Consider the following 25,035-nt stretch of genomic DNA (forward strand, 5'->3'; position numbering starts at 1 on the left):
CCGCTCAGCAGGAAGTCTGCTTCTCCCTCTCCCACTCCCCCTGCCTGTGTTCCCTCTCTCTGTCAAATAAATAAATAAAATCTTTATTAAAAAAAAAAGAAAGAAAGATGAGCACAAAGCACCATGAAGCTGGCTGGGCAGTCAGTACTTGGATGCAAGTGGATATCCGATTATGCAATTTTTCTTTTTAAATTACACTCAGCCAATCATATTTTACTTTTTTAAGCAAAAAGCAACCTTCTTTAGGGGTGGAGAAACACTGGCTGAGAAAAAGTACAAGGGAACTTCCTGGGGTGAAGGAGAGAATCTGCACCCTGAAAGTAGTGTGGGTTACAGGGTGTGTGCTCATGCCAAAGTGATCATCCTATATATTTAAGATTGGTGCAATTCACAACATGTAAATTATACCTCAATTCTAAAAAAAAAAAAAAAAAAAAAAAAGCGTATGTGTACAAATACATACGTAACTATAAGTATATGATCCGTATTAACTACATGTGATATAAACCCACTAAAAGATAACACTAATTATCTGGAAGTCCAATCTCAACTAAAATCAATTATTATCATAGCAAGTAGAAGAAAGTTCTTAGTTCCAAGCTCCCTCAAATAATACAAGGGAAAATGATCTCAAAGAGTCCTTCAATCATTTTCCCTGCCTTCAGGAAGTTATCAACCATTCCACAAAGTGTTGTCATCTATTTTGTTTTGAGCATTTTAAACAGAATTCCAAATTGGGGGAAAAAAATCTTTGAGGAAGTCTGCTTACATCATGGAGGCTGTACTGATGTAAGGAATAAATAAAAAAAAAAAAAAAATTAAGGTCTCCAGTAAGTTCCCTTCCCACACGAACCTGTTTTCTGAAGCACAAGTGAGTTATGTAGTCACACCAAATAAACCCTATACCTATTAAGATCTCTGCATTATTACTCTTGCTACAAGAACATAATACGTTTAATAGCAAAAGAGTTAATAAAAAGCAAAATTCAAAAAGTAGGGTTGCAGTTATTATTCTGCCAATTATCAAATTTGCTATCCGTCACAACTGTTTAAAAGAAGTATCACATGAAGTGTAACTATTTCAACAGTTTCTCCAAATATCAAGTATCTAAGAAGCTTATCTTTCTGAAATACCAGTAATCTATGTAAGTTGAAGGCAGGTAGTGTCTGGAGTGGAAAAGGTTTAAAATTCAGTATTTTTTGTCAGGTAGGAGAACTAAGTTTCCCATGCTGGCGAGAAATGGGCATCATTAGTTCACTCAACACAGACGGAAAAAAAGAGAAACTCTCTCTTCCTCCTCCAAGACCAATCCACAGTCCCAGGACACAAGCTGAGCCCACCTTAGCAGCGTTGGCGTCCTTGAGAAGATTTCACGTTTTCCAGGTCTGCTAAAGAGAAACGTCTTTAGCCCTGCCAAGCAAGCAGTAAGCCCCTTGATTGTACCTTAAAGGGAAGGAGAATGTTTCGACTCCTTTGCATTTTAAAGGCTACTCTTTCATGATCTTTCACACTTGTAATAGATGTCTAAACCGTTAAATTACTATTTCTTTTCTTAGCCTGAAAGTCGATGCTGACGAAGAGCGTGGCCTCTCCCATTGTTCTTCGTCCTGAGCGGGTCCCTGAGTGATACTGACAGCAGCTATCAAGCGGGGGCTGCATTTACTCTGTGCACAGCTGCTGCCTGTAGGAACAGACAGCCTCCTGGAGCCTTCTCCCCTCTGGGGAGACAGGTTGACACACTGCATGTTCAATGAAGGGGTGCAAAGGTCCACTGAATTGTCAACCCAATTTTATGCCACTTCAATTTTCCAGGACACGCACAATTCCTTTCGAGCAAAAATCAAGCATATGCCAGAGCATGAAACTTACGGTGCAGGATAATTATTGATCACTACAAACTTTCAAAGAGCCTTCTGACATAAATTAATAGACTGAGCCAAAAATTTACAATTAGGAAAACCGCACATGCTAGTAGGCTGAAGACATGCAATTGGCGTTAAGTCTTGTGCTCGGGGCCCAATTCCCTGATTTGGGTTATTGTTGCTAGCTATCAGAGCTAATCTGCTTTTATAATCTCAACAACATGTTTCCTGGATGAAAGCCATTCATAAAATTAGCGATTCATCTGCCCTTCTCAAGCGACCTGCCATTTTCATTTTCCGATTCAGTTCAAAAGGAGTCTTACCTATAAACATCTGGTTAATACAATTTCCTCCTTTCTAACGTGTGGGACTGGACAGGGCCTTGGAGAATTTACGGGCGCGAGGTTCACCATCGAGAAAGGATATATAAAAATCTAGAGACTATCAGAAAACAAACATGTTCCACAAAGTGTAACTGGGTACTTGAAAACTGCTTTGCATATGTTTCTCTTTAATCAAAACAGGCTTTTCCATCCTCATTCATTTGGGTTAAAAAATTTCTGTGCTCGAGCTACAAGTACAATTTGCTATTAGTCTTTGCTAATCAAACACGGTACATGCAAAAGTACCAGTGAATATTTGATTTGATCTCTGAAATAAAGCAATTCATTACACAAGAAAAGGGTACAGAAGGCAGCCGACAAATGCAGATGTAATTGTGTTTTTTGTTGAATGTGATTAGAGAGCCCACTAAGTAACAGTCAAAAATGTGATCTAAGGGGGGGGGGCGGGAGAGAAAGGCAGAGCCTGGTTCTGGGGGGAAGAGGAGGAGGGGAGAATTGTTTATGCAGAGCTAAGCTGTCAAGTGTAATAAAGCAGCTTGAATAAAATTTAAGCTGAAAATCCACTGAAGCTCCCCATTTCAGGGAGGAAAAAGCTATTAAAAGGAAATGAAGGTCACCCTCCCACTTTATTTCACCTAATTGACTGCCAATAGCTTACCACAGGCAACCCGACTGCAGATCGGCAATTGAGAAACTGATGAAAGGAGAGTTTTCAAGCTGAGGCTCATTCTTTAATCCTCCTCGGCTCTTATGTTTTTTCTCCATCTCCAGTTGGGATGTAATTTTAAACCCTGATGGATTAACTGGTTCCATTGTCTGTGGCCGTCATTGGACTATGGCACTCTTAATCCGTACAGCAGCATGTCTAATTATCATTACAAAGTGTCTGAGGGAACTATAAAGACCAGCAGGGCATCTTCTCACAAGCAATTAACATAAATTGATAAATGAGTGATTTGAATCCGCTCAAGGCACTCACATATGAATAAAATCAGAAAGGATGGTCCCTTGTTTCAGCTACTTCTTTGGCTTAGTCTGGAAGGGCAGAAAACATGAGAACCATCCCGGGGTCCCCGGGCCTGCAGGGGTGAGGGCGAACTCAGGGGGATGTGGTGGGGGGAACGGGTGGGGGACTGGCGGGGGGATGAGATGGACACTGGGCTCATTAATGCAAAGCAAACGACCTGTGACTGACAACCAGTGGTCGGCGTGGAGCGCTAACTGAACTCAAGGCAGGAGAGCAGAAACCTGGTGAAAAGCTAGAGAGCACTGGGGCAGACAATTATCACTTCTTCAACGGCAAGAGAGCGCTCTTTCCAATGGGGCGCCACTTAAAAATTCATGCAAGAGGCACAAGGAAGAGAAAGAGCAAACAGTTCTCTTGGGTCTAACACCCCAGAAAGGAAAAGGCAAAAGCAAAGATGGCTAAAGGAAAGGATCACACTGAGACATGTCTTGACCAACCTGTGATCCAAAGTTATAATAAGCCCGAAGTAAGGAAAGTATTTAAAACTCTAACCTGGAGCTTTTTACTTGACTAAGAGAGCAACAGCGGTTTAAGTGTCAGGGTATAAACTGTATCTATTTTCCCACTGAATAGATCTATTTTTCTTCCCCTCCTAAAAATGTTTCTATCACCTTCCTTATGCTCATCTGTCTTCCCCTACACACCTCGCATACCTGAGCCCTCCTCCCCCACCCTTACCGACAAGCCAACGTTAAGCCTACAGGACATTATATATACAGATAGATTAAGCCATCAAATTAATAAGAAATGAAAGCTGGTTATACACACTGTAGGAGGTAGACCTGGTAGGCCACGTACCCCGATGATGGCATTCAACTCTGCCATGGTCACCTGCTTGGCACGCTCGACAGCCTGGGCCACCTGTTGTTGATGCTTTGAAAATAAGGAGAAGAAAAAGTGTTAGCAAGGCAGCCAAAGAACTTCACTGTACCTTCCAAAAACAACAATAAAAATATAAAAGCATATGCAATGCAGATTCAAGCAGAATATGGATTTAAATGGGAAGTTTCTCAAGCACGGATTATTTCACAGAACACATGTACAGCAGGAAAAGGAAAACAGAGGACGAGGCTTCCCTTATTTCTAACCAACACTAGTTCCCACTTCTGATGGGAATTTTGGGGTTGGAATGATAGAAAAGTCAAAGATGACGTCAAAATGGTAACCTGAAGCCTTAGAAAATCACTGGTATTGGGGATTTGGAAGATGACCCAGGTTTGCAAAAGGGGTTCACTGTTAAGTTTGAGCAGGTAAAGCTGACAGCCAGTTTAAAACCCCCATTTCTATACTTAAAATTTAAACATTCGATCTTGATTACTTCTCTGGTCAACAAATCTTAACCCGCCAGTAGTTTTGGGGGATTCCACTCCTTCTTTAGCCTTAAGATTTTTTTATCCGCCTGAGGGGAAAAGGAAGGATTCCCCCCCCCCCCAACTCTTAATTCACAGGCTGGGAACACTCTCCATGTCTCCCAACTCCACTCACAAATAAAAACAAAGCCGCATCTTTGCTTTGGGAGGCATGAGACTGCAGCAGAAACCAGTATTACTAAAGTCTAACACCATTCCAAAGACCAACACATCTAAACTGTATCAATGAGTAGACGTTACACTGGAAAAGGCAAAGAGGAGACCTGCTATCCACTCTGGAGCAGCAGATTTCAAAAGGAACAGATACCCGGTATTCTAGCTGTGGGTCCCAGTAAGCTTTTCACTGTCTCAAGATACATGCATCCTGTACACACTGAACACACAGTTTATCATTTACTAGCTTGTATCCAAAAGTAAACTTGAAGGCAAAACTAAACTATATTGGTTTTGAGTCCATTTCACAGATTACTCATATAAAGAGCTTTTCCCACGCAGACCTGACTTGATGTAAAGGGACAAATCAAACACCTGCTTCCATGGTCAAGTCAACCCTGATGGAACCATTTTTAAAAAATACAGTACAGGAAAAGCTCTCTAGAAGGACACTTGAATCATCAGTAGCTTCCCAAGCTTATACTACTCCTCATAGAAAAGCAAAGCTTTACGGTGGATCGTCATTTTGCAGTCTTCCATGGGAAAAAAAAAACATTAATTTGGGGTTGAGCTATAGACACCATGTTTACAGTGTGCCCTCAGCTCTGTTAGATGGGATAGCAGGGGGTTTACTCACTTCAGCTGTAGCAGATGTTCTTTACACTTGTTCCTTGTGATAAAATTAACATCTTAAAACTAGCTAATTTGCAAACAGAGAAGCAACATAATTGCACTTTAACAGCTGAACAGTTTTACTTACTTCCTGAGACAGAAATGGGATGACTTGTGCACAAATTGTATTCAATCTCTTGGCGATTTCAGTCTATAAAGACAAAGCCATATAAATGTTTAGTATACTTCATAATCAGTTCAGAAAGATAAAACATCATACCCAAAACTTTCGCCCTCCACTACCTCACTCTTGAGGGCATAAAATTGCTTTCCCAAGCTATGTTGCTAATATTTATCTTCAGATAAACAGTAGGTATTAATCCCATTTGCAAAGTAAGACATAATCACACGCTTTATTGGTCACTTAAAGAAAAGATAATGGGTAGTTTGAGTCAGAAAATCTACGTGGCTTAAGGCTATATGATCCTTTAACCTGGTGAGTGCAAACCCCCTCGTATGCTTCTTCAGTTATGGTGTACTACCGCATTTTTATGTTGTTATAGCAAGTTCATTCCAACTGGTGTCAGAAGCCAGTGGGGCAGGGGCACCAACAAACTCGGTCTAGCCTTCAAGATAAGGTGAAGAGTGAGAGAGAAGAAAGGAGCCCACGGACCACCTTCCTGCTTGTCCCAACTCTTACACAATTCAAATGGGACCTTAACATTAGTAGCCTTCACTGAGTCTATTTCAACAGGCCAAGAAAACATTGCTGAAACAGAACCCATGGTCCAGCATGAGGGTCAAATCGAGATGTGCTGGGTTATCTGTCGGGTTTCACCACAATGCGGCATCAAATGCAAGCACCTTGCTGAGAGAGTCCCACGGGTCAGCTGAAGGTCACAAAATGTGTCCTGAGTGTTTGTGGCACAGGCTTTTGTAAAGAAAGTAGGAGAGGTCCCTGCTCAGTTCCAAATCCCCAGCATTCCCTCTGCTGGAAGAGACAAACTGGCCAAGGGAGGCAACAAGAGTGCTCTGCTTCCAGTCTAGGGTAGAATCCACCTGCCCACCCGTCCTCCAATCTCCTGCAATGGCAAAGCAGCTCTGCTTTCCTCTAACTCTGAAGAACCAGTTCTGCTTTAAAAAAGAAAAAAGAAAAAGAAAAGGTCATCTGAAGAGTCCTAGCCTTGACCTTATTTATTTCATCATTTTCTGTCAATGCTTACTAATGCCACCTCTATTACTGAATTAGGCAATGAAAAGGAACATGAGGAGAAGAAAATTATGAAGCATACAGACCATGCCCTTGAGAAACAGAACAGAATAAGTAAGATGAAGTAGAAAACTCAGAAACTGTATAATCAAGTACATTAAAAAAAGCTGCCTTCATCCTCCAAGATGATCCTAGTTAACTGAGCAACAAGGCCTTTGGTTTTCAGGGATGGGATTTAGGCCCAAACAACTCAATTCTCCCTGACCACCAATGAGATAGGGTTTCAGATCTCGCCTTGGAAGCAAGGGGGAAATGACTGGTACAGAGAGCAAAACCATGACCTTGCTTTAACCAGCGGGGCCACAGATATATGCAAAAAAGGTGCAGCTGTACCAGGTGCAAAAACAACTGTGTCAGCCCCACCCAGCTCATTTGATCATAGCCACACACTCAAGCTAACTCAAGGTCATGGCTCTCCTCGAAAGTATGGGCAGGCTTCCCCTTCCTTTGCAACAGGAATATATACTTGAGTACATGTATAGGAGTAGGGATGCCCTTTGTGGACTTGTAGGTCCTTATTCCTTACTCCCTACCTACTGTACATTCCAATACCATTCTGTACTTTCCCCTTCTCCAAAATTCACACTTAAGGTCCACTTTTAAAGGATATATGCTCGCTTTGAGCATACACAGGCACACAACGAGATATATATACAGAAATATAAAAAAAAAGTCAAAAGAAACTCAAGTCTATCATCCAGGGATAACCACAGGTAAGATTTTGGTGATTCTGGAAAGGATCACTCCACGCTCTCAATGCACACATGCATACAAACCCAGAGTAGAAAGGTACGCTTCCTACACCAAGGGGTCCCATTATATACATGGCTCATGCATACAAGCCCAGAGTAGAAAGGTGCGCTTCCTACACCAAGGGGTCCCATTATATACATGGCTTTCCTATAATATGTTATTTCCACCCAAAACTGTATTATGGATATCCTCCCACTCAATAAATTACAAAGGTGAATAAGAACATCATTCCACTATATAAGCATAGTGGTGGTTAAACACTCCTGGTATCAGTGGATATTTACGCTTGATCTAATTTTCCACAATTACAAACTCTGTGTCAAATAGCCCTCTACATAGATCTCTAAAAGTAATCGCTAGAAGTGAAACTGCGAGGTCAAAGGGTATACATGTTTTATCCTGTAATGCATGCTGATAAACTGCCCAGCAGAGAAGGTTACCAATTTACTATATCACCCATCTATGCGGGGGCTTGCTCTCCTACCCAATGTCAATACTGGGTTTTGTTGACCTTTTTTTTTAATCTCTATCCACCTAATAGATTAAAACAATGATCTCATTTTTATTTGCATTACTTAGATTCTTCTTGAAGCTAACTAAACATCTTTTCACATATTTACTAGTCCACTATTTTCCTTCCTTTATTTTCCCCTTGGTATTTATTCATCACTGTCTTTCTGTCATTCTTTCCATATGACAAATATCAACACTTTCCATAGCTTTTCCAGCTTGCCACTTGTCTTTCAACCTTGCTTACTGTGGATTTGTTGCCAAAAGTAATTTTAAATTTTTATGTGGTCATTTACTAAAGAATATTTTTCCTATGTTCCCGGCTTTTGGGTCAGGGTTAGAACACCCCAAAATCATAGATGCCATTCTTAACTTTCTTCCTAGTGCTGCTAATGGAATTTATTTTGGTTTAAGAAGAAAAGATGATCTCTATAATAATGATATGTGTTATTCCATAGGATGGCTTCAAGGTAGAACTGAACTGAACTGTCAGGGGACAGTGAAGACCCTGAATGGAATGAACTCATAAACCTTTAATAATATGAAAGTTCCTAAAAACAAAATAAAAGAAGTACAGATTAAAGCATAAACAATATAAATTAGGTGAGAGTAGGTAAAATTGAAACAGAAGGAGGTTAAAGATCAAAGCTCAGACCGATGAAGAGACATCAAAAGCCATACCATCTGTCCTGGGAATTCTCAATAAATGGTCTGAAGAAAGAATGGAAATAAGAGCAACATAGGAGGCTGTTACCCCAGCTGTCCCCTGCTCCTGCCAGGTCTCTGAGCCCTCATCTTAAACTAGCCTCTGACAAGTGAGCCTGATTTGGGGCCACAAAGCTAAATTCAGATTTCACCTCTGGTTTACCCTGAAATTCTTCAAGCTGCCCTGATTCTCCCTAATGACATTATACCTACCCTCCTGCAGCGTGAGGATGCAACCTGTTTCCCTGACAGTGCCTTATGAGCTCGAAAACATCACCGCCATCCCAGGAGGGTTTCATAAACATTCTCCCCAGCCCTGAAAATAGTGTGGACGGCAGCATAAAAACCGACAATAATTCTTTAGTATTATCTCTTGCTTCAGTGCAAGGATATTCTGGTAAGATCTTTAATTCAGCACAAATTAACAAGCAACAGTTTGCTACCTGGGCCTCTGACCACGGAGTTTGCAAGCAGGTGAAACGGGACATTTGACCCAGCTTAAGCAGGCATTAAGAAAAGTTCTCAGACTCTTTTAAGACTGTCTTCTACCTGCTCGGAAGGCTGGACAACTCCAGTGGAAAAACAAATGAACAAAAAACCCAAAGCAAACCGTATTTTCCACCTAGAAATCATTCTCCTGCCCAAAGCTGAAGATACATTCAGTACCTGCTAATAGTCATGACACTTATAAATAAATTTTCCCTGTGCCTTGTATTTAGGACACTATGTAAAGCAACAACATTAAGGCGTTCAAGAGCTTTCCCCAAACCGGATCTGCAAGGCAACTTCGTGCCCAGAAACTTAACCAGAGGTGAAAGGCCCCAGCATCAAGCCTTACTTCATGGATTTAGCCACCACACACTGGGGGAGCAGGAAGCAGGAATCCAAATTACCTGCCCAGAACGATCTGCTATTCTCCTTGTCAATGCCAACTCCCCTCACTGATTCACTTATGATAACAGGGCTGGCCCTGATAATCCAAAAACTTGGGTTTGCATCTCAGCAGATGAGTACTAGGTGTCTTCAGGGAAGTCACTTCAACTTCTGGGCCCCAGGTCTCTGCCAATCGTTTAGTCAGAATCAAGGGAGCAACTATGTCAACTATAGCTACACTATTACAAAGTGCTAGACTCTTACCCTGACCCTTCAAGGCCTTCCTCAAATCCACTTAGAAGCTGCCCTGTAACACCAATAAACATTCCTCTAGGCCCTTCATAATCCTACTGTCATTTAGCAAAGGAAGGCTATATGTTTAAAATCATGTTTACAAAGGGACGCCTGGGTGGCTCAGTCGGTTAAGCATCTGCCTTCCGATCAGGTCATGATCCCGGGCTCCTGGGATCGAGTCCCACCCATATGAGCCTCCTTGCTCAATGGGGAGCCTTCTTCTCCCTCTGCCTGCTGCTCCCCCTGCTTGTACTGTCTCTGTCGCTCTGTCTCTGACAAATAAACAAAATCTTAAAAACATAAAATAAATAAAATCACGTTTACATAAAGCTTCCGGCCAGTTTCCTAACAGCTTCTGGCATTAAAGTATTCTCCATGCAAGACGGGAAGCATGAGAGCAAGACTCCTTCTGAACGCGGACACAGCTCCTTACCAGACCTGCCCCACTAACACTGACTGCATGGCACACATTCAACACACTTTCAGAGGAATGCTTCACGGAAATAAGATGGAATCCCCACACACCCTAAATTCAGTGACCAAGATGCAACCAGATAAGCTGTTCCTCAACAGCATCTGAATAAGACTGTTTACAGGAAGAAATCCTATCTTAGGAGGCATGAGATTCAGGTGCATGGATATTTTAACTAAGTTCAATATAGTCAAATACCTCCAAGACCAGCGAGGAACCAAATCCTGGCGTATTCTGCAGGGCTCCTAAAGAGAACACATGTCCTTCTGGGCATGTGAACTTGAAGTTTTAGGATTTTATGATTCCTAAGGGCTCGGCTCTCCACCTTTTCATACTCCTTACGCCTTGTCTAATTACCAAAGAGCCCACCCCCCGACGTCTGCCCACTTCGCCATTACACGCAGAATAATATATAATGAGTGCTGTCTGAAGCTCAAACAGGGCGAAGACTGCTCAAGAGTAATTGCCCATGGGTCTCAAAGCAATCCAGTGGCACCTTGCCCAAAGTCAGCTTAGGGAGGGGAAACTCCACCACCATTAAATTGCAAATTGATGGCTCATAAAAAATGCTGCTTGTGCTGAGGGCTGGCAAACTGATCTTTTGGTTTCCTTGAACCAAGCGGGAAGCCAAGAGAAAAATTCAGTGGAGTGTTGGTAAGAAGTGTCTGGCAACAGATAAATAGGCAAGAACATGAAAAACAAAGCATACAAAAAAAGGAAATAATCTCTAAATCCCTTTTTTTTTGGTGAAGATTTTATTTATTTGACAGAGAGAGAGAGATATCAAGAGCAGGAACACAAGCAGGGGGAGTGGGAGAGGGAGAAGCAGGCTCCCCGCCGAGCAGGGAGCCCGATGTGGGGCTCGATGTGGGGCTCGATGTGGGGCTCGATCCCAGGACCCTGAGATCATGACCTGAGCTGAAGGCAGGCGCTTAACAGACTGAGCCACCCAGACGCCCCTCTCTAAATCCCTCTGACTAGAAGTCTGAGTCTGTGAAATGACAGCCTGAAATACAGAAAAAGAAAACGTTTAACCTCACCGACAACCAAATAAAATGCAAATTTTGCTGTATGTAAGGAGGGTCATTCCGCACAAGTTAAGTTAGTTTAAGAAAAAAAGAAAAAAATTAATAAAATCCAACAATGATGAGTCCTCTGGGAAACTGGAACAATCATACATTACTGATGACAGAGTAAAGTGGTACAGTCGTCTTGGAAAGAACTGGGCAATGTGTTTCAAGAGCATGAAATTATTCAAACCCTTCGGTAAGGCTTCCCACAGCTAAGAATGTATCCTAAGGAAATAGTTGCGATGAAAAGCATTCCATGCATGAAGCTGTTCACTGCAGCACTCTCCAAAGCAAAAGAGAAAAAGCCAGGTAAAGATATAACAGCAGCTCCACACATCACAACCATCTGTAGAGCTTTTGGAAAAACTTAACATTTGCACTCCTAAGAAATCAGTTGTCTAAGACTAGGAGAATGGTTAAATACACTACACCAACCCAAAGGCATGGAGCCAGTAACCATTAAGGTGATTTTTATGGATAATGATGCTTAAATGGCCAACCCATTTACTAGATGGAGCAGGAGGGGAAGAACAAAGATGTGGTGTTAGTGCGCCTATTTTTTTTTTTAAACATACGCATGTGGCCAAACACTGAAATTTGATACCCAAAATAAAAACAGTGATTATGCTGGGGTGGCAGGGTTATCTGTAACTTTTTTTTTCCCCTCCAGTGACCTCGGGAACACCACCCATGATTGACTGTTTAAATGTATGATGGCACAGGGAAGGGAGAGAAGGGTAGTCAGGCCCACCACGCCTGTGATTGACTGTGGTGCTGAGTCATGACAATGCTGGCAAAGCTGGAAACCCTTTGGGTGCTCAGCCCTCTGGCAATCCTCTTACCACACTCGGAGAAACCAATGCCGAAAGGAAATGATTTGCCCAGGATCATAAAGCAAGATTAGAAGCCACTTCCTCTGCCTGCTCCTGTCGCGAGGAAGTGAAGTGGGAAATGGGGACAAGCTCAAAAGAAACAAAGCTGATGAACTCAGCCTTGTCTGCAGAGCAATACAGCCCAAGTAGGACCGTGGCAGCACAGAGTCAAGAGCATGTCATCCCTTGGCCGACAACAGTACCCCAAGAAGTGGCCCCCGTCTGTCACTGACATGGCAGAGGTGCTTTGCAAGGCAGAGGAAGAGTTTTATAACGGACTTCAGTTATAAATTGCAAACAAAGAGCAGCCACCCAACTCACCGCACTTTCATCCTCCCCTTCATAGGCAGAGAGAATTCATGCATCAGCCCTAACATCAGACAGTCCAGCACTCCAGGAAAGGAAAATCCACAAAAGCACATCCACAGAATACATCTCTACATCCTAAAGATGACATCGGATATACCTAAGAAAAATCCAGGATGTGTGAATAAAAACTGCATGCCTAAAATGATCTATGCAAAGCACTGTAAATAATCTCCCAATACTCTCCCCTGCCCTTTAGAGGAGGGGAAAGGTTCCCTGCCTGGAGACTTTCTTCAGAAGGTCGGCTTTTCACCAGCCTGTCTTCCATGATGGCGCCTTGCTCACCAGCACATTCACGAAAAGGTAATTTTATCTTAAATTCTAATGCATCAGAGTAGCTCTCTGTTTAAAATATAGTTATGTCGATAAAGGACTAACCACATTTTGGGGAAATCCAAATGAAAAGGGCTTGGCGTCTCTCTGAGTTTTTAATGGTTTAACGAGGTTGTCAGTGGTTTTCAAACTTAAGGGTGCAGCGGGATCACATGAAAGCCTTGTTAAAACACAGATGGCTGGGCCCCACTCCCAGAGTTTCGGAGTCAAGAGGTCTGCAACCCAAGCATCTGCATTTCTAACAAGTTCCCAGGTGATTTGCAGCTCTTGAACCGGGGACCCCACTTTGAGAACCACAGGCTCTGCCAAGGCAGCGGCAGCGTCTACTGCTTAGCACGCATACCAAGTACTCTGATGCCTCATCAACCAGCACAGGTGCCCAGTGAGAAGGGGCTGAAAGGTTAGCAAAACCCGCCTAGGTTCAGAAACAAGCAGGCAGGGAGGTCAGCCCTGCCTCTCCTCCTTTAAAGCCTGGCCATAATAAGCCATGGCGCCCTTCTCCACCCATTTTTTATAAAACAAGACCACGGCAGGAACACAGCCCGGGGGGTGCAGGAACACATTTGCCTACTGTGGGAAACCTCAAACAATATTCATTTAAATGATTCCATCCCTGGCAATGTAGTCTCACCCCTTCTTAAACCCTATGATTAAAACAAAACAAAGAGTACCAGATGACAGAAACCCTTTAGTGGCTCAATTAATCAGAACAGAAGTCACCAATTACTGGCAGATAATAACTTTTATGTCCTACCTCCCCCTCATTTGGCAGCTCCTACCGTGTTCTAAACCTGAGCCCTTTCCAACTGGGCGCAGACTCCATCCTTTCCCTGCTCATCTTTCAGACTCGCGGCTTCTCTGAAAACAGGGAGGGGTTAAAAGGAAGAAGGGGGAGAAAAAACAACAACAACAACAACAACAAAAACCCTGCTGAAGGCTGCCGGGGCGGAGATAGCAACACTAATTGCTCCCATTCTCTGGCTCCTCACGAGGCAGATTGCAGGGGCCTGCATCTCCGGAGAAAGCTCTCGTATCTTCGCAGCAGCTCTCAGCAGAGCAACTCAAGTGCCCTTAATTGTTTATGTTCTTAATGCAGAGCCTCTTGAATGCATTCATTTTTAATAGCAGGCTTGAGTGTGGGGCCCATCAAAGAATGACAAAGCAACTCTATTCATTGGTTCTCTGTCCTGCAATGATGGTCTTTTGATTTATTTGCAAATGACAAGCTTGGCAGGCCCCACTTGAGGGCTGCCCCCCCCTTTTTTTAAGAATTCAGTTGCATTTTCCAAGATGAAGTTGAGTCTGCATCGCTGTGTATTTGTGTAAAATTTTCCCCCTTCAGTTCCTTCTAATTAATGACTTAAATGTTTTGACCCAACTGTTGCCAAGCAGAGCATTTGGGCTTTAATTTGTCATTTTGGTAAAGATGCATCCTTGACAAAAGCATCGCAGCTGTTTCAGGGCCCAAATAGCACATTTCCATTATTCAGAAACCCTTGTTATGGAGTTTAGCAAGTGCTGTTCACATGAAATCCTATCAACTTGTCCCAGGATGGAAAAAGACAGCTTTTGGTGGCCTTAAAGGAAAATGCACTGCTACGCCAAAGAAGGTTTTCAAGACACTCTGTGGAGTGAATCACAGAGCACAACCATGAAGTCACCACCTATTGTTCTCGGAATGGAAAGAGAACAAGCCTCTCCTGGAACACACCCAGAGCAAGCCTACACCTTTCACCCTCTTCACAGGTCTTAGTCATTAGGGAGCTCATGAGAAATTAGATAATATCATACAATAGCAGGATTAGTGGGAGGAAAAGCAGACTACATCATCCTGGCACAAAGGCTAAAATTACAATCAGGAAAATAAAATATGCCCACGTAAAGACAAAGACTGCATGGGAATATGCAAAAATCCAGTTACCTCTGAAAACCGGGTTTATGAGACTGTTCCTTTTCAAAATTTGTAACATTATTTTCCTCTCAATAAAATTTATAACATTTCCTTTTCACTGTAGCTACCTTTTAGGCCTGTACTAGCTGTCTTCGGTTGGTACTGACTTCTAAACGTCAACAAGACTATCTCCACATCTTACATCATGACACAGCAAACAAGCAGTGCACACTACCCATAAAGAACTAGTTATCATTAGCTTTAACATTAACCACTGCCTCGCTCCCCGCATTTTGTTGGGAGATCACTGGATAAACAGTTGGGTGTGAGTATTTCCCTAACAGGTTGGAGTCCCTAGCCAACCCATATAGTGGGAGAGGAAATTCCAGCCTGGGGTGACCATGAGCCAGGGGTGCCCTTATTTTATTTTATTATCTTATTTCATCTCATTTTTGACAGCAAGCGAGAGCGCATGCATGTGCACAGGAGGGGGTGGGGGGAGGGGCCGAGGGAGAGGGAGAATCTAAAGCAGGCTCCATGCCCAGCGCAGAGCCTGACGCAGGGTTCGATCTCACAACCCTGAGATCGTGACCTGAGCCGAAATCAGGAGTGGGACACTTACCCGACTGAGCCACCCAGGCGCCCCAAGGGTTCCCTAATTTTAAAAGCATGCCGCAGCTGAATCACCCACACACATACATGACAGTGCTACCTTTCTTCCAAAGCAACTTAGGCTAAAGAGCTACTCCACCAGGAGGCCTATGACATCAGTGCCGTGTGGCATATGGTGGCAGAATGGCCACCACAAGTTAGATACATGTTTGTGATGGTGAGAACCCAAGGCAAAGCCTCCAGAGCCCCAAACTCAGTCTCCATCGGGAAGTCCCCCCCCCCCCACGCCCCGGGGCTTTCCTGCTCCCAGGCTGAGCTACTGGAGAGGTGGTCCTTTGGGAAGTAAGACAAGGTTCCTGGTCTTCCCAGTTGGGACCTGGGATTCTCTCTGCAATCCACATCATGTGCCAAGAAGCCCGCTAAGCTCCAGAATGCAGCAGAATGGGGCATCACAGGCTGCAAGCCACTGAGGTAGAAAAAGAGCTTGTACACAGTGAAATCATCAGTCAAGAAAAAAAAATTTATTTATTTTTTTAAAGATTTCATTTATTTGACAGAGAGAGACACAGGGAGAGAGGGAACACAAGCAGGGGGAGTGGGAGAGGGAAAAGTAGGCTTCCTGCAGAGCAGGGAGCCCGATGTGGGGCTCGACCCCAGGACCCTGGGATCATGACCTGAGCCGAAGGCAGACGCTTAATGACTGAGCCACCCAGGCGCCCCAAAAAAGTTATTTTCTTGAAAGCACCTAGGATCATGATTAAAATGAAATGTGGGCTGCTAGCGAAAATTTTCAACGCGTACTCCTTTTGCAAAAGCTTTTAAATATTTAGAAGACGGTAAGTACAAGAATTCTCGATGACAGACTTCACTGGTGTATTAAAGATTCACAGAGTATTTACTCAGCCAAGCAGGCGGAGGCAAAAAGGAATCTCATTTTAAATACAAATTAAATTACTAAAAAAAAAAAAAAACCAGAAACAAAACAAAAACCCTGATCATTGCATCACAATACAATCCACAGAGAAATAAACCAAAGCAAGAGAAAAATAATTACCAATTCTTCAAGATAACAATCAAGCTACTTTTGGGGCAAAAGAAAAAAAAAGCGTCCTGCATGAGAGGTAATTTATTCAGGGTTACATGGATTGACCAAAAATATTTATAATTAAAAGCACGTCAAAGAAAGGCCCGGAGTCCCTTTACCCAGTCATGCCAACTTATAATGTGAAAGTGATCCAGCGTCACGAGGTTACTGTGCTATCCAAGCTGTACTGGGGAAACATTACATAGACGGGGGAACAGGTAGGGTCATGAATGTAAGAACAAGTTATATGCTGCAGGAGTTACCGCTTCTGTAACTCACCAGTTCTTTGACAAGTGGACAAATCAACTTATGCGCTCCTGTGTGTTTTTAGAAAGCATCCCAGATACCCCTTCATTAATTATGTGGGTTTGGGATATGTCAATTCTCATTTCCCAGAGCAGCAGAAACCAAACTGAACCCCATATTCTGTTACCCTGGTTCCCACTGGGCTGGGCTGGCTCCATAATGCTGAGCTCCTTCTGGAAGAACAGAATAGACTTCCTGCCATTTGGACTGTGAAACACAGTAATCCACCAGGGAATAAAGGTCAATGTTGCACTTTTGGTCATTACTGAATCATTTGAGATGATCTGTGGTGAGGATGAGAGGAAAATCGAAGGCTGCGAGAACGCTGCAAATGGCCTGACCTCAGACCAATTTTCATCTCCATCTGTCTAATAGACATGTGGATAAAAGGCCCTCCCCCTCCCTCCTTCTGGGCCACTCGGCTGTTTCCAAATCCGCAGCACAAGCCAGGAACCAGTTAAACAATACATTAATAAGGGGAAATAACCTTCTAAGCCCCAGACCGACGCTTACTCAGGTTTTAGGCCATCGGCTGAAGTTTGGAACACAATTTTCCAGTCTGCAAGCAGTACCGCAAAGTAGAAATTTTAACGAATACAGAGAAATCATCTGCAGTGCAGGGGCATGTGCCAAAATCTCCTTGTTTGTACATGCAAATATATGCATACTTACACCTCCACCCCCCACCAAAAGACAGCCACACGATTTCTATTACATCTGCTAGCGCACACACAAAGGGAAATAGCAGCAGTTCCAGAAACTGCATGCTGCTACGAAATAAATCTTTTTTTTTCAAGTGTCCAATTAATGCTGCTTAATCATTATTAAGGCATTTCAATCCTTAAATACAAAATATTCCTGGGAACCCAGAGCCTAATTATCATTTAAGCCATGGAATAAATGTTAACATCCTGACTTTATACTAATACTCCCCTTCACTGGTTTGGCCAAACTACTTTTTTTAAGGTAATGTTGCACCATATATAAGTTTAAGCCCCCACAGTATATCAATGTCAAACAACATCGTGTCAAGCTAAGATTCAATTCAGGTAAGTGCCACTGCCAAATTTTCTTGTTCCCAGACGGGCTTTAAGATTATTTTATTGCTTAAAATTTAATTTGTTCCAACTCGTGTCTCCATGACAACGTTGGCTAACCCTGCAAATCATTTGGGTAATTGGATATCTTATCTTTCTATTGCTCTCAAATCGAATGATTCTGCTAGAATTGTAACAGCCAATCAAATTTACAGTCCTCCTGAGTAATAGACTTGGAAAAGTAGCCACATTCATCTCCTCTTTACAGCCATATTAACCAGTATGCGACAAACAGTAGAATCTGGTCTTCAAACTATACTCCAAATTATAAATGGTGTCAATACCAATATTCTCACAGTGCAAAGCCCACTCAAAAGCTCCTTCCCTTTTATACTGTTTTAATTTGAGAAGCAACAATTGGTACTCATTCCATACAAACCCTGAGCAGTTTCAGTTACTTTGAGGGAAACTGACTAGAGTGCTCATCAGAAAAAAGAAAATAAACAGCTTTGGGGGGTATCGGAACTTGCAATAAAATAATGACCAAAGCCATAGCTACGTAAGATTATACTAGTGCACTGACATTGATCTGTCTGGGTTCTTTGGGTGGGAAAGCCATATTTGATGCATTTGTCAAGAAATAAGAATGAATACAGATGCAACAACTAGCTCAAAAATCTCTGTACCCTGAGAGAAAGCCACATCGCCAAAATGTGACACGTCTTTGTACTTCACTGAATGTACGAATATCACAGCATCAAGGGTAAGTCAATTATGGAATACAGATCTCTTATGAGATTCGAAAGTCAGCAATTTCCCTCTTGAGTTAGTGGTATGCTTCTGGCCTTTGTTCAGCTAAAAAGTACAGAGGTTGGATACGTTTCCGTGGTCCAATTCCAGCCTTCTCAGTAGCTGTACACAGAGACGGGCTCCGCAGGCGGGAGCTCACAGCCCAGGCACTGCTGAAGAGCCAGGGGCTCACAAACAGAAAAGGCTCCAGAACCCCGGCCAACTGGCAGGCTGCATGGGTTGTCAAGAACCCGGTGCTTCCCCTTGCAGATACTCGGGACTTCAGGACCGATTCTCAAGCTCAAGAAAGAGACAGCAATATGGGGCTGCTCAGCACACAGATGTCAGCAGGCTGCCGAGCCTTTAAGCAAGAGTGAGAGCAGGTACCGGCACAGTTTATCTGAACACAATCTGAACGGTGCCCTCCTCCATCCCAAATGCTTATGATGACATCCAAGAAGTTTCTATGGCACCTATGGCATCATGCATGATGATAAGAGCCAAAAACCTAAACTTCCAGTGTGTCTAATCCCAATGCCCCTGCTTTTCTCCCCTGTGCATTTTAAGATTTTTTATTTATTTATTTGAGAGAGAGAGAGAGAGAGAGAGTACAAGCAGGAGAAGAGGCAGCGGGAGAGGGAGAAGCAGGCTCCCCACTAAGCAGGAAGCCCGACATGGGGCTTGATCCCAGGACCCTGAGATCACGACCCGACCCAAGCCAAAGGCAGACGCTCAACTGACTGAGCCACCCAGGCACCCTCCTCCCCTGTGCATTTTTTTCCTGCTTCCCCAGATATTAGCACATAAGCAGCAGCTGTGACTGCGACCATCCACAAAGATCTCAAGCCCATGGAGGATGTGGAGAACGGAACACAAGTATCTACTCAAATTTATACATAGCGTTTTACAGGTTTCCAGAGCTACAAGGAAAATGGTCTGTATGTCTATCTCACTGAGGCTGGAGACTTCTTCCTTCTCTAACCAAGCAACAACTTCACCTGGTAAGTCTCACCTCGCTTTTTTTTTTTTTTTCCCAGGATGACAGAGCCTCTCAAACCAATTAAGAATTGGATTTTCCACATTATATTAAAATACAATAAAATACATAAAAATGCACCTCTCATCCTTTCATTTTGCCAAAACTCACTTCCACAAAATGAATTAAATCTTCTTTGTTGCTCCTCCAACCCCTTAGATGAAAGAACTCAACGTAACTCTGTTCTCACCGGTAGTGGTATTAACTACTTAAGGCTGTTGCCTTCCAAGGGCACATTTTGCTGTTTGACCTAAATAAGGCATTTGAATTCCTCTGGATTCCTCGACAACGGGAGGCTGCCCATAGGTGATTTAAAAAAAAAAAAAAGGAAAGAAAGAAAAGTTTCCTTTTGAGCCTAAAGATAAATGCTTCAGCTCTTAGAAGGAAACAAATAAAAACCTTTGTAATTGAGGGGAAATAATGAGAAGGAAATAATGCAGATGTAGGGAGGAAGAAAGCCGCTGGGCTTGGAAAAACAAGATGGGAGCCCGGCCTAGGATTCCAACAGCAGGCTACAGTTTTAAAGGGACCAATAATACATGTAGATAATCAATTTCAAGAACAAGTATCCTTCCCTTGGGGTGCCCAAGCACCAGGCACCGATGTAACCGCTCCTGCGTCAAAAGCTCACTTATTCCTGATAACTACCCGATACGGGGTAGGTGCTGTTGCCATCCCCTAACTTACTGGCCTGTTTTCTCTTCAGTGAGGAGGAATAATTAATATCCACACAAAAGGGGGCTGGAAGGATTTACAGACAGCTCCTAGGGCACATGGGCACTCAATGGATGGGAGCTGACTGCTCACTCTGATGTCCCAAATCAGCTTACTCTACAATAATCAGCCCAAGGAGCTCACTTCTGAAATCCGAAGAGCTGAAAAAGACAACGGGGACACCGGGAAACAGAGCGGGAACCTGTAGGGGCAGGCTGCTCGGAGACGGGGGACCCTTCCTCCACCCCAGTGGCCCATCCTTTATCCTCTCCATTCCAGGGGGCGCCTGGGTGGCTCAGTCGTTAAGCATCTGCCTTCGGCTCAGGTCATGATCCCGGAGTCCTGGGATCGAGCCCCGCATCGGGCTCCCTGCTCAGTGGGGAAGCCTGCTTATCCTCTCCATTCCAGACCAAGATGCAGATCAATGTTAAGACCTCCTTCCCTAAACCGAATGCGACCTTTTTATTTTCACTCACTAATCCATAGAAGCCTTTCAAATGGCACAAATAAAGGCGGCTGCATTTTGTTCTCTAAATCAATTTTCTCCCCAGCCATCAACTAGATGTTCCCGCACAGAGAAAGAACAGCCCTTCCCTTCTAATTCAAAAATCCATACTGCCATTGCCCTTGCAAACTGCTAAACAAGCAGTATCGGCAAGTCACTTGTGTTCTGTAATATATTTACTGCAAATCCCAACGGCTCGCCTCCTAATGCAGTTTTCTATTGTGTCTGTGCGTGTCAATACACTGGCTAGTCACCTTACTTGTAAGAGGCTCTGACCGGTTGTTTGCTCAAAGCATCAAGAGGGTGCCTAGGAAAGACAAAGGCTGTTGCTCCTGGAGGGTCCAGTCTTGGAGAGCCTCCTCTGCATGTTGGGGCCCTCAAAGAGGTTTTGTTTTCTGGCACTTCACAAAGTCCTTGCTCCACCCAGGGCCTCTGAGGCCAATGTAAACTCTCCAATAGGACAGTTTCCATCCATCCAAAGTTCCAAATCAGAGTCGTTTAGCACAATTTTTTCCGGGTTTCCTACCTAACAACTTTAAACTATTCCTCCCCTCAGAGAATATGCTGACGGCATCTTAAACGTACACATTATGAAGGACCAAAAAGTAGGAAGCCTTGGGGAGTGGGGGGAGGGTGGCTTCTCTGTTAAGTGCAAATCTCTGCTTCCAGGTGACAGCTGAAAAAGTAAGCACCCTAACACCATATAATATAACCATGCCAAAACACAAAGGGCAAAGTCTAGGAGGACAGTGCTATAAGATGTTGTAAACACCTGTTGAGATGAAATTCTTAAAATGTACTTGGAGAAAAGCCCTCCTTCACGTGTCAGTCTAAAATGGGGTTGGGAGCTAAGAAAAGGCCTGGCCCAAGTTTTCCAGAATTATTTTCTCACTTCTTTACTGGGGGAAGGGGAGCAAAAGCTCTATGTTAAGATATGTGACAGGCAGATCCTGGGATCATAGAGGTGAAAAGAGCATGGGTATTCACTGTTTTATTTCCTTCTCCTTTTCCGTATATTTGAAATTCTTCCCAATAATATGTTTGGTGGGGCAAAGGAACTATGTAAAGACCAAAAGTAAATAATCAAAAGGGTATGATCATGATTCTTAAGAAATCTGGCAACTCAGTCAAGTTAAATGTCTTTATACTTAACGCATTACGAGCTACTTATCCCCAACTCCATTTCAGGTCTGTGGTGGTCCTGAGGAGACCAGCAGCAGCCCCAGGACCAGTGATGCGTGTACACACTGCACAGACACCCAGGCCTCAGCAACACACGACCTGTTTTTGCTCTCTTCAGTACAAACCCAAATATATCACTATAATTAAACTCCCCATGAAGAAGCCTCTGTGGATATTCTGACTATAAGTCACTTGTCCAAAAGAAAAACTGAGCAAAAGTGGTTATATGAGAACTGAGGTCCTTTAAACATCTAGCGAAATTAAACAGATTTCATTCTTTTTTTTTTTAAGATTTTATTTATTTGACAGAGAGAGACACAGTGAGAGAGGGAACACAAGCAGGGGGAGTGGGAGAGGGAGAAGCAGGCTTCCCGCTGAGCAGGGAGCCCGATGCGGGGGCTCGATCCCAGGACCGAGATCATGACCAGAGCCAAGGGCAGACGCTTAACGACTGAGCCACCCAGGCGCCCCAAACAGATTTCATTCTTAATTTCAGCATCAGAATCCAGCCTGGTACTCTCGACTCAAGGTTTTAATCTGGATTCCACAGATTTACTGAAGGATTTTAAGATGTCCCCAAATGGCCAAAATTGTTGGGCAAAGCTATCTTGATGTATAAAAATGTGTGGGATTATTTGCCCAGCAACTTCCACCTGATTTTCATACGGGTTCAGGATCCAAAATGATTACAACTATCACTCTCTTAAGAAGCACATTAAACACCACCTAACAAGTGCCTACTCCTTCTGACCCACTGGGAAGGGTATGGATTAAGTCTCAAGTGCACGCTTCAAGGAGACTGCGGCCTAGTTGGAGTAACAGAAGACACACGTGAAAAAACATTATTACAGAAATTGGAGCAAAAATCAGTGATGTGACAGACACACGTGAAAAAACATTATTACAGAAATTGGAGCAAAAATCAGTGATGTGACAGGCTCCTGTTGGAGAGGTCATGGAAGGCCTTAAAGTAAACAAGGAGTGTTGCTATTTGAACTGGACCTTGAAGGATACTGAGGAAGGCCATGTGAAGTTGGACAAAAAGACCTGGGCTTTTTATAAAGAAAACAGAAAAATGCACAACATATTTTAGGCAGGAAGAAAAGACCCACTGGCTGGATTAAAGGACTTGGTGGGAGAAAGACAAAGGTGACCAAGTAAGACTAGCAGAGACAATAATGAGGGACAGACACACAAGGCTGTGAGCGATGTGCACAGGAGCCACCACTTGAGGGGGAAGTCACAATCAGAAAGAACGGACAGACCAACATGCCCAAAGACCCACCACTTTAAAAGATGCTCCCATTCTGGGGCTGGAGTTCTGAGCGTCTGGATGTAGGCTGCTGGTCTCTAGAGTGCACTTACCCAGCGGCTGCACAGGACATGCCAATAAGGTGGGTGGAAGAGGTGAGAAGTTTTATTTTAACCCCACTGCTTACAATTTCCATTTATTACATACAGATACAATACGTTAGTACATAATGCTTTTATAACTTATAAATTTGTAAGCAAACAAGTTTGGTGATATATTTTCAAGCTTTTCACTGACAGGTTTCACGAAATACCATGGACTAACTAATAATCTAGTTAGGCCAATAACGGCGCCCAATAGCAGCAAACCTAGTACATCCCGCATGTACTTCAACAGTTCCACAAAAGACGTGATTTGGACGTGCAAGTTCAAATACACTTACATTCTCAAAAACTGATTCCACTCATCTCAAGTGAATAATGAAAATCTAGTGAGTATCCACCAGTACACTGCAAACAGTCGTACACACACCTCTACCTCTTCGGCGTATGCAGGGATATAGACACACCATGCTTAACAGCACTTTTCTCTATCTGGCAGATGAAAAAATAAATTCAATGGATTGAATCCTCAGAGTTTCTCTTCCTCCCCGTCTTCTCCTTATACCCAAAATGACCTTTACCCTACCCTCTTCCAGCTAACATTTTGTGGTCAAAGAATGACTAAGTAGCAAATAAAACTTCTAGAAAAACTAAAAGATTTGTTTGTTATGCCTACTGTGAGAATGTGTGGGGGAAGGGCCTAACCTCTGGGCTCACAGTTGCTTTCCTGTTGCTTCAAGCAGGCAAACAGAATTAAACTCAGTAATTATTAAAAACTGAAATATGAAATAATAAAATACAGGTTTGTGCAAAATCACAGGTTACTTGATAAAATTTGTGTCAACATTTCTTGAAGTTTCATAAAATGCATGGCAAACGGGTGGTCTCTAAACTAAACGATTCTGTAAACATTACAGTTTTGCAAACAATTTTAGAAACCATTTTCTGCCAAGCCAAGTGAGTAACAACACACAAGTTAAATATCTTAATTTGTTAAAATTTCACTGTGAATTTTTTTTCATTTTTCAGATCAAACCATGCCTCAGAAAAAAACCTACAAAATCTCTCCCACACCTGAGTGCCCCACACGTACACCCACACACACTCTAACTTAAAACACCAAACCACAGTCTTAGAACAATCCTATGGCACATTTCATATTACAAAACTCACCAATCTCATTGGTGAGGACTGTTCTCAATCTGTAAATGCCTACTTTTGTCAAATAAGCCTTCCTATAAAAACAACTGCCCAAAATTTAATTGAAAACCGTTATACCAAATATTCCACATTAAAGGTACTAGTTCTGAAAATCTCAATTTTTCAAAACCTGAAGTAACAGTAAGCAACAGGGATGGGCGGCCATAGGGACAATCGAGCCAATCGAAGCCTATGAGAAGACCAGTCAGTTTCTTAGTTTTCTCCAATGTAATCCACTCCTGAAGACCACAAATATTTAAATAATACAAGAGCAAACACTCAGATCTATGGAAACCTAAAATGGTTCTATGAGCCAGTAACTGAATATATCGTTAGTTTAACTACCGCACAAGATGATTTATTTAAATATTTGCTAAAGGAACATATTCTGTTTCTTAATAAACACTATTTGGAGAAACAGCTTAAGCCCTCTGGCTGA

At 42.9% G+C, this 25,035-nt stretch overlaps 1 protein-coding gene across 3 annotated transcripts in view; it reads right to left on the reverse strand.

Moving 5' to 3' along the window:
* Positions 1–25,035, reverse strand: part of LOC114201431 (transducin-like enhancer protein 1) — a 94,704-nt gene that overhangs the window by 60,702 nt on the left and 8,967 nt on the right. For 2 of the 3 annotated variants that reach the window (XM_028094103.2, XM_028094102.2), the window contains exons 5-6: positions 5,518–5,580; positions 4,033–4,107 (exon numbers count right to left, since the gene is read on the reverse strand). In XM_028094103.2, coding sequence (XP_027949904.1) covers positions 4,033–4,107; positions 5,518–5,580 — 138 coding nt within the window. Of the gene's footprint in view, positions 1–4,002; positions 4,108–5,517; positions 5,581–25,035 lie in introns of all 3 variants that reach the window. The other variant, XM_028094101.2, reaches the window with a different exon arrangement.

This window comes from Eumetopias jubatus, unplaced genomic scaffold (assembly GCF_037043125.1).
Source record: "Eumetopias jubatus isolate StellerSeaLion01/CBP00866 unplaced genomic scaffold, mEumJub1_p1.0 scaffold_15, whole genome shotgun sequence".
NCBI lineage: Eukaryota > Metazoa > Chordata > Mammalia > Carnivora > Otariidae > Eumetopias > Eumetopias jubatus.